The 16,305-nt window shown below is 43.9% G+C and overlaps 1 protein-coding gene across 10 annotated transcripts in view; it reads left to right on the top strand.

The window, feature by feature from the left end:
• inpp4aa (inositol polyphosphate-4-phosphatase type I Aa) overlaps positions 1-16,305 on the top strand; it is a 45,497-nt gene that overhangs the window by 17,283 nt on the left and 11,909 nt on the right. For all 10 annotated transcript variants that reach the window (XM_045707516.1, XM_045707523.1, XM_045707519.1 and 7 more), the window contains exons 4-10: positions 4,825-4,943; positions 5,687-5,803; positions 7,002-7,081; positions 9,966-10,074; positions 10,454-10,544; positions 10,805-10,952; positions 11,200-11,330. In XM_045707516.1, coding sequence (XP_045563472.1) covers positions 4,825-4,943; positions 5,687-5,803; positions 7,002-7,081; positions 9,966-10,074; positions 10,454-10,544; positions 10,805-10,952; positions 11,200-11,330 — 795 coding nt within the window. The remainder of the gene's footprint in view (positions 1-4,824; positions 4,944-5,686; positions 5,804-7,001; positions 7,082-9,965; positions 10,075-10,453; positions 10,545-10,804; positions 10,953-11,199; positions 11,331-16,305) is intronic.

The raw sequence follows: 16,305 nt of genomic DNA, 5'->3' as shown, positions 1-16,305 counted from the left end.
CCATAACGCTCTACACCATGTTGACCTAACCATAATGTAACCATAACGCTCTACACCATGTTGACCTAACCATAACGTAACCATAACACTCTACACCATGCTGACCCAACTATAACGCTCTACACCATGCTGACCTAACCATAACGCTCTACACCATGTTGACCTAACCATAACGCTCTAAACCATGTTGACCTAACCATAACGCTCTACACCATGTTAACCTAACCATAACGCTCTACACCATGTTGACCTAACCATAACATAACCATAACGCTCTACACCATGTTGACCTAACCATAACGCTCTACACCATGTTGACCTAACCATAACGTAACCATAACGCTCTACACCATGTTGACCTAACCATAACGTAACCATAACACTCTACACCATGTTGACCTAACCATAACGCTCTACACCATGTTGACCTAACCATAACGTAACCATAACGCTCTACACCATGCTGACCTAACCATAACGCTCTACACCATGTTGACCTAACCATAACCTAACCATAACGCTCTACACCATGTTGACCTAACCATAACGCTCTACACCATGTTGACCTAACCATAATGTAACCATAACGCTCTACACCATGTTGACCTAACCATAACGTAACCATAACGCTCTACACCATGTTGACCTAACCATAACGCTCTACACCATGCTGACCTAACCATAACGCTCTACACCATGTTGACCTAACCATAATGTAACCATAACGCTCTACACCATGTTGACCTAACCATAACGCTCTACACCATGCTGACCTAACCATAACGCTCTACACCATGCTGACCTAACCATAACGCTCTACACCATGTTGACCTAACCATAACGTAACCATAACGCTCTACACCATGTTGACCTAACCATAACGTAACCATAACGCTCTACACCATGTTGACCTAACCATAACGCTCTACACCATGTTGACCTAACCATAACGCTCTACACCATGTTAACCTAACCATAACGCTCTACACCATGTTGACCTAACCATAACATAACCATAACGCTCTACACCATGTTGACCTAACCATAACGCTCTACACCATGTTGACCTAACCATAACGTAACCATAACGCTCTACACCATGTTGACCTAACCATAACGTAACCATAACACTCTACACCATGTTGACCTAACCATAACGCTCTACACCATGTTGACCTAACCATAACGTAACCATAACGCTCTACACCATGCTGACCTAACCATAACGCTCTACACCATGTTGACCTAACCATAACCTAACCATAACGCTCTACACCATGTTGACCTAACCATAACGCTCTACACCATGTTGACCTAACCATAACGTAACCATAACGCTCTACACCATGTTGACCTAACCATAACGTAACCATAACACTCTACACCATGTTGACCTAACCATAACGCTCTACACCATGTTGACCTAACCATAACGTAACCATAACGCTCTACACCATGCTGACCTAACCATAATGCTCTACACCATGTTGACCTAACCATAACCTAACCATAACGCTCTACACCATGTTGACCTAACCATAACGCTCTACACCATGTTGACCTAACCATAATGTAACCATAACGCTCTACACCATGTTGACCTAACCATAACGTAACCATAACGCTCTACACCATGTTGACCTAACCATAACGCTCTACACCATGCTGACCTAACCATAACGCTCTACACCATGTTGACCTAACCATAATGTAACCATAACGCTCTACACCATGTTGACCTAACCATAACGCTCTACACCATGCTGACCTAACCATAACGCTCTACACCATGCTGACCTAACCATAACGCTCTACACCATGTTGACCTAACCATAACGTAACCATAACGCTCTACACCATGTTGACCTAACCATAATGTAACCATAACGCTCTACACCATGTTGACCTAACCATAATGTAACCATAACACTCTACACCATGTTGACCTAACCATAATGTAACCATAACGCTCTACACCATGTTGACCTAACCATAACGCTCTACACCATGTTGACCTAACCATAACGCTCTACACCATGTTGACCTAACCATAACACTCTACACCATGTTGACCTAACCATAACGTAACCATAACACTCTACACCATGTTGACCTAACCATAACGCTCTACACCATGTTGACCTAACCATAACGCTCTACACCATGTTGACCTAACCATAACGCTCTAGACCATGTTGACCTAACCATAACGCTCTACACCATGTTGACCTAACCATAATGTAACCATAACGCTCTACACCATGTTGACCTAACCATAACGTAACCATAACACTCTACACCATGTTGACCTAACCATAACGCTCTACACCATCTTGACCTAACCATAATGTAACCATAACACTCTACACCATGTTGACCTAACCATAACGCTCTACACCATCTTGACCTAACCATAATGTAACCATAACGCTCTACACCATGTTGACCTAACCATAACGCTCTACTCCATGTTAACCAATCCCTAACGCTCTACACCATGTTGACCTAACCATAACGTAACCATAACGCTCTACACCATGTTGACCTAACCATAACGCTCTACACCATGTTGACCTAACCATAACGCTCTACACCATGTTGACCTAACCATAACGCTCTACACCATGTTGACCTAACCATAACGCTATACACCATGTTGACCTAACCATAACGCTCTACACCATGTTGACCTAACCATAACCTAACCATAACACTCTACACCATGTTGACCTAACCATAATGTAACCATAACGCTCTACACCATCTTGACCTAACCATAACGCTCTGCACCATGTTGACCTAACCATAATGTAACCATAACACTCTACACCATGTTGACCTAACCATAACGTAACCATAACGCTCTACACCATCTTGACCTAACCATAACGCTCTGCACCATGTTGACCTAACCATAATGTAACCATAACACTCTACACCATGTTGACCTAACCATAATGTAACCATAACGCTCTACACCATGTTGACCTAACCATAACGTAACCATAACACTCTACACCATGTTGACCTAACCATAACGCTCTACACCATGTTGACCTAACCATAACGTAACCATAACACTCTACACCATGTTGACCTAACCATAACGCTCTACACCATGTTGACCTAACCATAACGCTCTACACCATGTTGACCTAACCATAATGTAACCATAACGTTCTACACCATGTTGACCTAACCATAACGCTCTACACCATGTTGACCTAACCATAACGTAACCATAACGCTCTACACCATGTTGACCTAACCATAATGTAACCATAACTCTCTACACCATGTTGACCTAACCATAACGCTCTACACCATGTTGACCTAACCATAATGTAACCATAACGCTCTACACTATCTTGACCTAACCATAACGTAACCATAACGCTCTACACCATGTTGACCTAACCATAACGTAACCATAACACTCTACACCATGTTGACCTAACCATAACGCTCTACACCATGTTGACCTAACCATAACGTAACCATAACGCTCTACACCATCTTGACCTAACCATAACGTAACCATAACACTCTACACCATGCTGACCTAACCATAACGCTCTACACCATGTTGACCTAACCATAACGTAACCATAACGCTCTACACCATGCTGACCTAACCATAACGCTCTACACCATGTTGACCTAACCATAACGCTCTACACCATGTTGACCTAACCATAACGTAACCATAACGCTCTACACCATGTTGACCTAACCATAACGCTCTACACCATGTTAACCTAACCATAACGCTCTACACCATGTTGACCTAACCATAACGCTCTACACCATGTTGACCTAACCATAACGCTCTACACCATGTTGACCTAACCATAATGTAACCATAACGCTCTACACCATGTTGACCTAACCATAACGCTCTACACCATGTTGACCTAACCATAACGCTCTACACCATGTTGACCTAACCATAACGCTCTACACCATGTTGACCTAACCATAATGTAACCATAACGCTCTACACCATGTTGACCTAACCATAACGCTCTACACCATGTTGACCTAACCATAATGTAACCATAACACTCTACACCATGTTGACCTAACCATAATGTAACCATAACGCTCTACACCATGTTGACCTAACCATAACGCTCTATACCATGTTGACCTAACCATAATGTAACCATAACACTCTACACCATGTTGACCGAACCATAACGTAACCATAACACTCTACACCATGTTGACCTAACCATAACGCTCTACACCATGTTGACCTAACCATAATGCTCTATACCATGTTGACCTAACCATAACGCTCTACACCATGTTGACCTAACCATAACGCTCTACACCATGTTGACCTAACCATAACGTAACCATAACGCTCTACACCATGTTGACCTAACCATAACGCTCTACACCATGTTGACCTAACCATAACGCTCTACACCATGTTGACCTAACCATAACTTATGTAAAAATCAATTTGCAAACATTTCTAAAACCTGTTTTTGCTTTGTCATCATGGGGTATTGTGTGTAGATTGGTGAGGGGAAAAAACTATTTAACACATTTTTTAAGGCTGTAACTTAACAAAATGTGGGAAAAGTCAAGGGTTCTGAATAATTTAGAAATGCACTGTACATACCCATTGATTATTGAAGAATATAACTTATTAATGACTTATGAGGTTAGTACAACTATCTTTCCTATCATAACACAAAATCTAAAGTTGTATTACTCTGTCTATGAATGTAGTAGCGGTTACAAGTGACATTTTCACAGCTCCATCTCTCAACATTGTGCCATCAATGTTGATGTCCTCTGTTGTATTCCCAGCCTGCAGTGAACTGGTCACACCAGCGTTTGAGCGTAAGCCAATCAGCTTTGTGGCGGTCAGCTGTACAACTCCTCCCCAGGCCTTCTGGACCAAACACGCTCAGACAGAGATCATAGAGGTAGGACCACACCACTTTGACCTCCCAAAACGTAACCAATGTTGACCTAACCATGACGTTACCAGACTGCTCTACACCACGATGACCTAACCATAACATAACCAACACACTTTACACCACGGTGACCTAACCATAACATAACCAACACACTCTACACCACGATGACCTAACCATAACATAACCAACACACTCTACACCACGATGACCTAACCATAACATAACCAACACACTCTACACCCCGATGACCTAACCATAACATAACCAACATACTCTACACCACGATGACCTAACCATAACATAACCAACACACTCTACACCACGGTGACCTAACCATAACATAACCAACACACTCTGCACCACGATGACCTAACCATAACATAACCAACACACTCTACACCACGATGACCTAACCATAACATAACCAACACACTCTGCACCACGATGACCTAACCATAACATAACCAACACACTCTGCACCACGATGACCTAACCATAACATAACCAACACACTCTACACCACGATGACCTAACCATAACATAACCAACACACTCTGCACCACGATGACCTAACCATAACATAACCAACACACTCTGCACCACGATGACCTAACCATAACATAACCACACTGCTTTACACCATGTTGACCTAACCATAACATAACCAACACACTCTGCACCACGATGACCTAACCATAACATAACCACACTGCTTCACACCACACCCTCTCTCTCTCTCTCCATAGGGTACCAGTAATCCTATCTTTCTGAGTAGTATAGCATTCTTCCAGGACTCTCTGATTACTCAACAGACGCAGGTCAAGCTGTCTGTGTACGACGTCAAGGACCGCTCCCAAGGCACGGTACGAAATATTCCCCACTGTAACTACTCCAACTTCCCCATTACAGTCAACTCCCCAAAACTCTTCAGCCCCAAACTAACCAAACACTCCACCCCAAGATGTACCTGCTGGGCTTTAATAGTGATATGTGTGTGTGATTGGGTGTCAGATGTACCTGCTGGGCTTTAATAGTGATATGTGTGTGTGATTGGGTGTCAGATATACCTACTGGGCTCTAATAGTGATATGTGTGTGTGATTGGGTGTCAGATGTACCTACTGGGCTCTAATAGTGATATGTGTGTGTGATTGGGTGCCAGATGTACCTACTGGGCTCTAATAGTGATATGTGTGTGTGATTGGGTGTCAGATGTACCTGCTGGGCTTTAATAGTGATATGTGTGTGTGATTGGGTGTCAGATGTACCTGCTGGGCTTTAATAGTGATATGTGTGTGTGATTGGGTGCCAGATGTACCTACTGGGCTCTAATAGTGATATGTGTGTGTGATTGGGTGTCAGATATACCTACTGGGCTCTAATAGTGATATGTGTGTGTGATTGGGTGTCAGATGTACCTACTGGGCTCTAATAGTGATATGTGTGTGTGATTGGGTGCCAGATGTACCTACTGGGCTCTAATAGTGATATGTGTGTGTGATTGGGTGTCAGATGTACCTGCTGGGCTTTAATAGTGATATGTGTGTGTGATTGGGTGTCAGATGTACCTGCTGGGCTTTAATAGTGATATGTGTGTGTGATTGGGTGCCAGATGTACCTACTGGGCTCTAATAGTGATATGTGTGTGTGATTGGGTGCCAGATGTACCTACTGGGCTCTAATAGTGATATGTGTGTTTGATTGGGTGCCAGATGTACCTACTGGGCTCTAATAGTGATATGTGTGTTTGATTGGGTGCCAGATGTACCTGCTGGGCTCTAATAGTGATATGTGTGTGTGATTGGGTGTCAGATGTACCTGCTGGGCTCTAATAGTGATATGTGTGTGTGATTGGGTGTCAGATGTACCTGCTGGGCTCTAATAGTGATATGTGTGTGTGATTGGGTGTCAGATGTACCTGCTGGGCTCTAATAGTGATATGTGTGTGTGATTGGGTGTCAGATGTACCTACTGGGCTCTAATAGTGATATGTGTGTGTGATTGGGTGCCAGATGTACCTACTGGGCTCTAATAGTGATATGTGTGTTTGATTGGGTGTCAGATGTACCTGCTGGGATCAGCCATGTTCCCAGTTAAGGAGCTTCTGCAGGACAAACACCATAGACTCCACCTAACCCTCAGGTAAGTCACACGCATGCACGACACAAACACAAACATACAGTGCAAGTATTCAGACCCCTTGACTTTTTCCACATGTTGTTACGTTACAGCCTTATTCTAAAATTGATGACTTAATTTGTTTCCGTTAAAAATGGATTTGTAGAAGTTATTGCAAATGTATTAAAACTTTAAAAAACGGTATTAGTATTCAGACCCTTTACTCAGTACTTTGTTGAAGCAGCTTTGGCAGCGATTCTTGGGTATGACACTACAAGCTTGGCACACCTGTATTTGGGGAGTTTCTCCCATTCTTCTCTGCAGATCCTCTCAAGCTCTGTCAGCTTAGATGGGGAGCGTTGCTACACAGCCATTTTCAGGTCTCTCCAGAGATGTTCGATTTGGTTCAAGTCCAGGCTCTGGCTGGGTTACTCACGGATATTCAGAGACTTTTCCCGAAGCCACTCCTGCGTTGTCTTGGCTGTGTGCTTAGGGTCGTTGTCCTGTTGGAAGATTAACCTTCGCCCCAGTCTGAGGTCCTGAGCGCTCTGGAGAAGGTTTTCATTAAGGACCTCTCTGTACTTTGCTCCGTTCATCTTTCCCTCGATCCTGACTAGTCTCCCAGTCCCTGCCGCTGAAGAACATCCCCACAGCATGATGCTGCCACCACCATGCTTCACTGTAGGGATGGTGCTAGGTTTCCTTCAGACATGACGCTTGGCATTCAGGCCAAAGTGTTCAATCTTGGTTTCAACAGTTGGTCTGGCCTGGTCTGGCCTGGGGAAGGAAGACCGTATCGGTAGTTTGAGTCGTTTTATTAATTCAGACCATATTATCTGATGTGAAGATGTACTACAGACCATAGGCCTACTCTGGTTTCAATCTTGGTTTCAATCTTGATTTCAACATGGTCTGAGACCTTTAGGTGCCTTTTGGCAAACTCCAAGCGGGCTGTCATGTGCATTTTACTGAGAAGTGACTTCCGTCTGGCCTGATAAAGTACTGATTGGTGAAGTGCTGCAGAGATGGTTGTCCTTCTGGAAGGTACTCTCATTTCCACACAGAATGTCATAGGCGTCGAAAGGAGTGGACCAAAATGCAGCGGGTAAAGTGCTCATCTTCTTATTTTATTAAAGAAAACACTTACCGGTAATCAGAATAAACAAACGACGAAAACTGTCCAGTAAGGTGCACAGACTATACTAGAAACAACCACCCACAAAACACAACTGAAAACAAACCCAACTAAATATGGCCTCCAATTAGAGACAACGACAACCAGCTGTCTCTAATTGGAGGTCATTACCAAAAACCCAACATAGAAATAGAGAACTAGATAAACACATAGAAATAGATAACATAGAACATAAACCAAAAACACCGAAACACACAAAACAAACACCCCCTGCCACACCCTGACCAAACTACAATGACAATAACCCCTTTTACTGGTCAGGACGTGACACAAGAACTCTAGAGCTCTGTCAGAGTGACCATCGGGTTCTTGGTCACTTCCCTAACCAAGGCCCTTCTCCCCTGATTGCTCAGTTTGGCCAGGCAGACAGCTCTAGGGAGAGTCTTGGTGTTTCCAAACTTCCTCCATTTAAGAATGATGGAGGCCATTGTGTTCTTGGTGACCTTCAATGCTGCTGAAATCGTTTTGGTACCCTTCCCCAGATCTGTGCCTCGACACAATCCTGTTTCGGACCTGGTTTTTGCTCTGACATGCACTGTCAACTGTGGGACCTTATATAGACAGGTGTGTGCCTTTCATAATCATGTCCAATCAATTTAATTTACCACAGGTGGACTCCAATCAAGTTATAGAAACATCTCAAGGATCATCAATGGAAACAGGATGCACTTAAATTCAATTTCGAGGCTCATACATAACATTTCTAAAGACCTGTTTTTGTTTTGTCATCATGGGGTGTTGTATGTAGATTGATGAGGGAAAAAATGTATTTAATCAATTTTATAATAAGGCTGTAACATAGCAAAATGTGGAAAATGTCAAGGGGTCTGAATACTTTTCGAATGCACTGTAGACACAAACACACGTATAATACCCAAATTTTGCGGTACATTCACAGGACAGTGTAACCTACATGAATACATTTGTTTGGCAGCACCCCCCCCTAATTAGGCTATTTACTTGCTTTTGTAGCTCTTCGTTAGAAGCACACTTTTTGTAAGTAGGCTTAGTTAACTGTCCTCTCCAAGTTAATCTGGAATTGAACCTGAAAGGATTTGACAAATGTGATTGGGTGGAGAAGAGCCCTAGGATGATGCCCAAGTTTCCGACGTGTAATTCCGAGTTGGATGACCGTTGAAAGCTATTTTTCCCAGTTGGAGCTTGTGCACCGTACGTCTCCTCTTGCGCTGCACAGAATATCATATCTTGAAAAGGATTGGAGAAGTGTTTAACCAATAGGCTTATCTGCCACATCCTTATGACATAGGTTATATCAGGGCTCTCTAACCCTGTTCCTGGAGAGCTTCCGTCCTGTAGGTTCATTCCAACCCTAATCTAATAATTAGCAGGTTGATAAGCTGATGAGCTCTGGGTTATATCTTGTCATTAGTGCAATGTGACTGGAAAAGAGTCAGGTTAGAATTTAAATTCTCATGAAATGAATGGGAAGACTAAAGTACGGGATACAATGTTGGTGTTTTAATTGAAAAAAATACGGAACATGATAGTTTGGTTGCGGGACACGGGGGACAAAATTGACAAAATACGGGACTGTCCCACACAATCCGGGACTTGTGGTCACCCTAACACACACACACACTCATGCGCATGACACACACTCACTCACTCACTCACACACACACACACACACAACCTCCACATACACCCTCAGCTATTGTTATACAGCAGACATCTATTACTAATTGCCTCCAGGTCAGCAGAGGGCGAACGCATGGGCAACATCACCATCATCGCCTGGCAAATAGAAGAGAGGACGGAGCAGAGAGCCACCGCGGCCCGGCAGGACACTATCAATGGCAGGGTGAGTAGCCTGGTCTGGCCTGGTCTGCCTGAGGAAGGAAAACCGTATTGGTAGAAATATGTGACTTACTTTGAGTCGTTGTATTAATTCAGACCATATTATCTGATATGTTTGAAGATGTACCACAGACTGTAGGCCTACTCTGGTAAATGTTTGTTTATTTGTTGGATTATTCTTTAGCAACTTTTCCCATTCCCCTCTCATATTGCTTTCACCTGTCTGGTCAGTGGACTAGAAGGACAAGGAGAAAGGTTAAATCCACGTAGTAGAAACTGGGATGTTTTACTTTCACTCAGCCAGTCTGTTCAGCTCACTGGTCAACTGAAGGGTGTCCATGGTGAATCAAACAGTCATGATGTCCTTTCCCTGTGTGTCTCAGATGATGCTTCAGGTGGATGACAGCCTGACTGAGTCAGTGAACATCAGGGCCAAGTCTGCGTCTCTGTGCAAAGACACACTGTTGAAGGCTGGTGAGTGTGTTCCAGTGTGTGTCAGTGCGCGATTCTCTATTGGAAAGTGTGTGTTTAAGTGAGACTCCTTCATTATTCCTAGCGTACAAAGAGTTTACGTTGAGAGTTCCTACAGATTTAGGAATTATAACTGACTTACACTGATTTATTTGTTGATTGATTTGCTAATTGATTAATCGATAAAGGCATGTATTACATTCTGTAATGAATGATTATATTGATTGCTAAATGTTCTGACTGGTGTGTTGCTGTGCTGTCAGTGTTTGGGGGCACCATGTCTCGTATGTATCGATTCCCCACCACGGATGGAAACCACCTGAGGATCCTAGAGCAGATGTCTGACAGCGTCCTCTCTCTACACATTCCTCGACAGTTTGTCAAACTACTGCTGGAGGAGGACGCTGCCAGGTACCGCAGAATACTATACTAGTGTGTGTGTGTGTGTGTGTGTGTGTGTGTGTGTGTGTGTGTGTGTGTGTGTGTGTGTGTGTGTGTGTGTGTGTGTGTGTGTGTGTGTGTGTGTGTGCGCGCGCGTGTGTGTGTGTGCCTGTGAATGTGTGTAGATCACTAACATTGTGTGTGTGTGCGTGTATGCATGCTTGTGTGTGTGCCTGTGAATGAGTGTAGATCACTAACAGTGTGTGTGTGTGTGTAGGGTGTGTGAGCTGGAGGAGTTGGGGGAGTTATCTCCATGTTGGGAGAACCTGAGGAGGGAGATCATTTCTCAATACCAGACCATCATCCTCACCTACCAGGAGACCATCAGTGACCTGCACCAATATAAAGGTTAGCATCGTAACCTTTATAGAACTGTCAACCACAGGAGGCTGGTGTCACCTTAATTGGAGAGGACGGACTTGTGGTAGTGGATAGAGCGGAATAAATGGAATGGTATCAAATATATCAAACACATTGTTTGATGCCATTCCATTTTCTCCGTTCCAGACATTATTATGACCAGTACTCCCCTCAGCAGCCTCCACTGCTGTACACCAACATACCAGAAAACATCCTAACAGACTGCAGGGCTGCACCTAGACATTTTAAAAACATATTACTAATATCAGTGTTGTTAGTAACGTGTTAACAACAACACAATGATTAGTCGTATGAATAGTAACACCAAATTCATAGTATTTTACAAAACATTTTACGTTAGACGTGACATACATTTTTTTTTAAACATCAACGTTTAAAGAAAATACAATGAATATGTTGCACTATTTATAGGGCTATGCAATGATATGCTATAACATACTACTAACTAACAGTACCAGTCAAAAGTTTGGACACACCTACTCATTCCAGGGTTTTTCTTAATTGTTACTATTTTCTACATTGCAGAATAATAATGAAGACATCAAAACTATGAAATAACACATATGGAATCATCTAGTAACCAAAAAAGTATTAAACAAATCAAAATATATTTTATATTTGAGATTCTTCAAAGTAGCCACCCTTTGCCTTGATGACAGCTTTGCACACTCTTGGCATTCTCTCAACCAGCTTCATAAGGTAATCAATCACCTGGAATGCATTACAATTAACAGGTGTACCTTGTTAAAAGTTCATTTGTGGAATTTCTTTCCTTCTTAATGCATTTGAGGCAATCAGTTGTGTTGTGACAAGGTAGGGATGGTATACAGAAGATAGCCCTATTTCGTAAAAGGCCAAGTCCATATTAGGGCAAGAACAGCTCAAATAAGCAAAGAGAAATGACAGACCATCATTACTTTTCAAGAATTTTGAATGTTTCTTCAAGTGCAGTCGCAAAAACCATCAAGCGCTATGATGAAACTGGCTCTCATGAGGACCGCAACAGGAAAGGAAGACCCAGAGTACCTCTGCTGCAGAGGATAAGTTCATTAGAGTTAATTGCACCTCAAATTGCAGCCCAAATAAATGCTTCACAGAGTTGAAGTAACAGACACATCTCAACATCAACTGTTCACAGGAGACCGCGTGAATCAGGCCTTCATGGTCGAATTCCTGCAAAATACCCACTACTAGTTTATTTAACCCGGCAAGTCATTTAAGAACAAATTCTTATTTACAATGACAGACTACCCCGGCAAACCCGGACAACGCTGGGCCAATTGTGTATCGCCCTATGGGACTCCCAATCACGGCCGGTTGTGATTCAGGCTGGAATCGAACCAGGGTCTGTAGTGACGCCTCTAGCACTGAGATGCAGTGCCTAAGACCGCTGCTCCACTCAGGAGCCCAATTGAGATGGTTTAGGATGAGTTGGACTGCAGAGTGTAGGAAAAGCAGCCAACAAGTGCTCAGCATATGTGGGAAGTCCTTCAAGACTGTGTAAAAGCATTCCTCATGAAGCTGGTTGAGAGAATGCCAAGAGTGTGCAAAGCAGTCATCAAGGCAAAGGGTGGCTACTTTGAAGAATCTAAAGTATAACATCTGTTTTGATTTGTTTAACACTTTTTTGGTTACTAGATGATTCCATACGTGTTATTTCATAGTTTTGATGTCTTCACTATTATTCTACAATGTAGAAAATAGTACATGACTCCAGGATTTCCAGAGCCGACAGAGACGGCCGCCTCGCTTCACATTCTTAGGAAACTATGCAGTATTTTGTTTTTTTATGTATTATTTCATACACTGTTACCCCAGGAAATTTTAAGTGTTATTACATACAGCCGGGAGGAACTATTGGATATAAGAGCAACGTCAACTTACCAACATTATGACCAGGAATACGACTTTCCCGAAGCGGATCCTCTGTTTGGTCCACCTGGAAGGCAACCCATGCTCGTATTTCGTCTACCTTGTTGTCAAGAGACTGGACATTGGCAAGTAGTATACTCGGGAGCGGTGGGCGATGTGCCCGTCTACGGAGCCTGGCCAGGACAATGGATCGGATCCCAGCAGGCGATCCAAAACAAAGGCGCCGCAGATGGAGCGGTCTTCTAGCCAGGCTCCGTAGACGGGCACATCGCGCACCGCTCCCGAGTATACTACTTGCCAATGTCCAGTCTCTTGACAACAAGGTAGACGAAATCCGAGCAAGGGTTGCCTTCCAGAGAGACATCAGAGATTGTAACATTCTCTGTTTCATGGAAACATGGCTCACTCGGGATACGTTATCAGAGTCGGTACAGCCACCTGGTTTCTTCACGCATCACACCAACAGAAACAAACATCTCTCTGGTAAGAAGAAGGGCGGGGGTGTATGCCTTATGATTAACGAGTCGTGGTGTGATCATAACAACATACAGGAACTCAAGTCCTTTTGTTCACCTGACCTAGAATTCCTTACAATCAAATGCCGACCGCATTATCTACCAAGAGAATTCTCTTTGATTATTATCACAGTTGTGTATATCCCCCCCCCCCCCCAAGCAGACACCTCGACGGCCCTGAAAGAACTTCATTGGACTGGAAACCACATATCCTGAGGCTGCATTTATTGTAGCTGGGGATTTTAACAAGGCTAATCTGAAAACAAAGCTCCCTAAATTTTATCAGCATATCGAATGCGCGACCCGGACCGGCAAAATCCTGGATCATTGTTCTCTAACTTCCGCGACGCATACAAAGCCCTCCCTCGCCCTCCTTTTGGCAAATCTGACCACGACTCCATTTTATTGCTCCCAGCCTATAGACAGAAACTATAACAGGAAACGCCCGTGCTCAGGTCTGTTCAACGCTGGTCTGACCAATCTGATTCCACGCTTCAAGATTGCTTCGATCACGTGGACTGGGATATGTTCCGGATAGCGTCGAACAACAACATTGATGTATACGCTGATTCTGTGAGCGAGTTTATTAGCAAGTGCGTCGGTGATGTTGTACACACGGCGAATATGAAAACCTTCCCGAACCAGAAACCATGGATTGATGGCAGCATTCGCGCAAAACTGAAAGCGCGAACCAGTGCTTTTTATCAGGGCAAGGCGACCGGAAACATGACCGAATACAAACAGTGTAGCTATTCCCTCCGCAAGGCAATCAAACAAGCTAAGATTCAGTATAGAGACAAAGTAGAGTCGCAATTCAACGGCTCAGACACGAGAGGTATGTGGCAGGGTCTACAGTCAATCACGGACTACAAAAAGAAAACCAGCCCCGTCGCGGACCCCGATGTCTTGCTCCCAGACAAACTAAACAACTTCTTTGCTCGCTTTGAGGACAATACAGTGCCACCGACATGGCCCGCTACCAAAACCTGCAGGCTCTCCTTCACCGCAGCCAATGTGAGTAAAACATTTAAATGTGTTAACCCTCACAAGGCTGCCGGCCCAGACGGCATCCCTAGCCGTGTCCTCAGAGCATGCGCAGACCAGCTGGCTGGTGTGTTTACGGACATATTCAATCAATCCCTATCCCAGTCTTCTGTTCCCACATGCTTCAAGAGGGCCACCATTGTTCCTGTTCCCAAGAAAGCTAAGGTAACTGAGCTAAACAACTATCACCCTGTAGCACTCACTTCCGTCATCATGAATTGCTTTGAGAGACTAGTCAAGGATCATATCACCTCCACCCTACCTGACACCCTAGACCCTCTCCAATTTGCTTACCGCCCCAATAGGTCCACAGACGACGCAATCGCAATCACACTGCACACTGCCCTTACCCATCTGGACAAGAGGAATACCTATGTAAGAATGCTGTTTATCGACTACAGCTCAGCATTTAACACCATAGTACCCTTCAAACGCGTCATTAAGCTCGAGACCCTAGGTCTCGACCCCGCCCTGTGAAACTGGGTCCTGGACTTTCTGACGGTACGCCCCCAGGTAGTGAGGGTAGGAAACAACATCTCCACCCCGCTGATTCTCAACACTGGGGCCCCACAAGGGTGCGTTCTCAGCCCTCTCCTGTACTCCCTGTTCACCCACGACTGCGTGGCCATGCACGCCTCCGACTCAATCATCAAGTTTGCAGACGACACTACAGTGGTAGGCTTGATTACCAACAAAGACGAGACGGCCTACAGGGAGGAGGTGAGGGCCCTCGGAGTGTGGTGTCAGGAAAATAACCTCACACTCAACGTCAACAAAACAAAGGAGATGATTGTGGACTTCAGGAAACAGCAGAGGGAGCACCCCCTATCCACATCGACGGGACAGTAGTGGAGAAGTTGGAGAAGTTGTAAGTTCCTCGGCGTACACATCACGGACAAACTGAAATGGTCCACCCACACAGACAGCGTGGTGAAGAAGGCGCAACAGCGCCTCTTCAACCTCAGGAGGCACTGCCTGTTCACCCCGCTATCATCCGGAAGGCGAGGTCAGTACAGGTGCATCAAAGCTGGGACCGAGAGACTGAAAAACAGCTTCTATCTCAAGGCCATCAGACTGTTAAACAGCCATCACTAACATTGAGTGGCTGCTGCCAACATACTGACTCAACTCTAGCCACTTTAATAATAAAATATTGGATGTAATAAATGTATCACTAGTCACTTTAAACAATGCCACTTTATATAATGTTTACATACCCTACATTACTCATCTCATGTATATACTGTACTCTATACCATCTATTGCATCTTGCCTATGCCGTTCGGCCATGCTCATCCATATATTTATATGTACATATTCTTATTCATGCCTTTGTTGTTGTGAAATTGTTAGATTAGTTGTTAGATATTACTGCATGGTCGGAACTAGAAGCACAAGCATTTCGCTACACTCACATTAACATCTGCTAACCATGTGTATGTGACCAATAACATTTGATTTGATTTGACAAACAAAGAAAAACCCTTGAATGAGTAGGTGTGTCCAAACTT

Source organism: Salmo salar, chromosome ssa25 (assembly GCF_905237065.1).
Source record: "Salmo salar chromosome ssa25, Ssal_v3.1, whole genome shotgun sequence".
Classification (NCBI taxonomy): domain Eukaryota; kingdom Metazoa; phylum Chordata; class Actinopteri; order Salmoniformes; family Salmonidae; genus Salmo; species Salmo salar.
The sequence above is the reverse complement of the archived record's forward strand: the minus strand, read 5'-3'. Positions and strand labels throughout refer to the sequence as shown.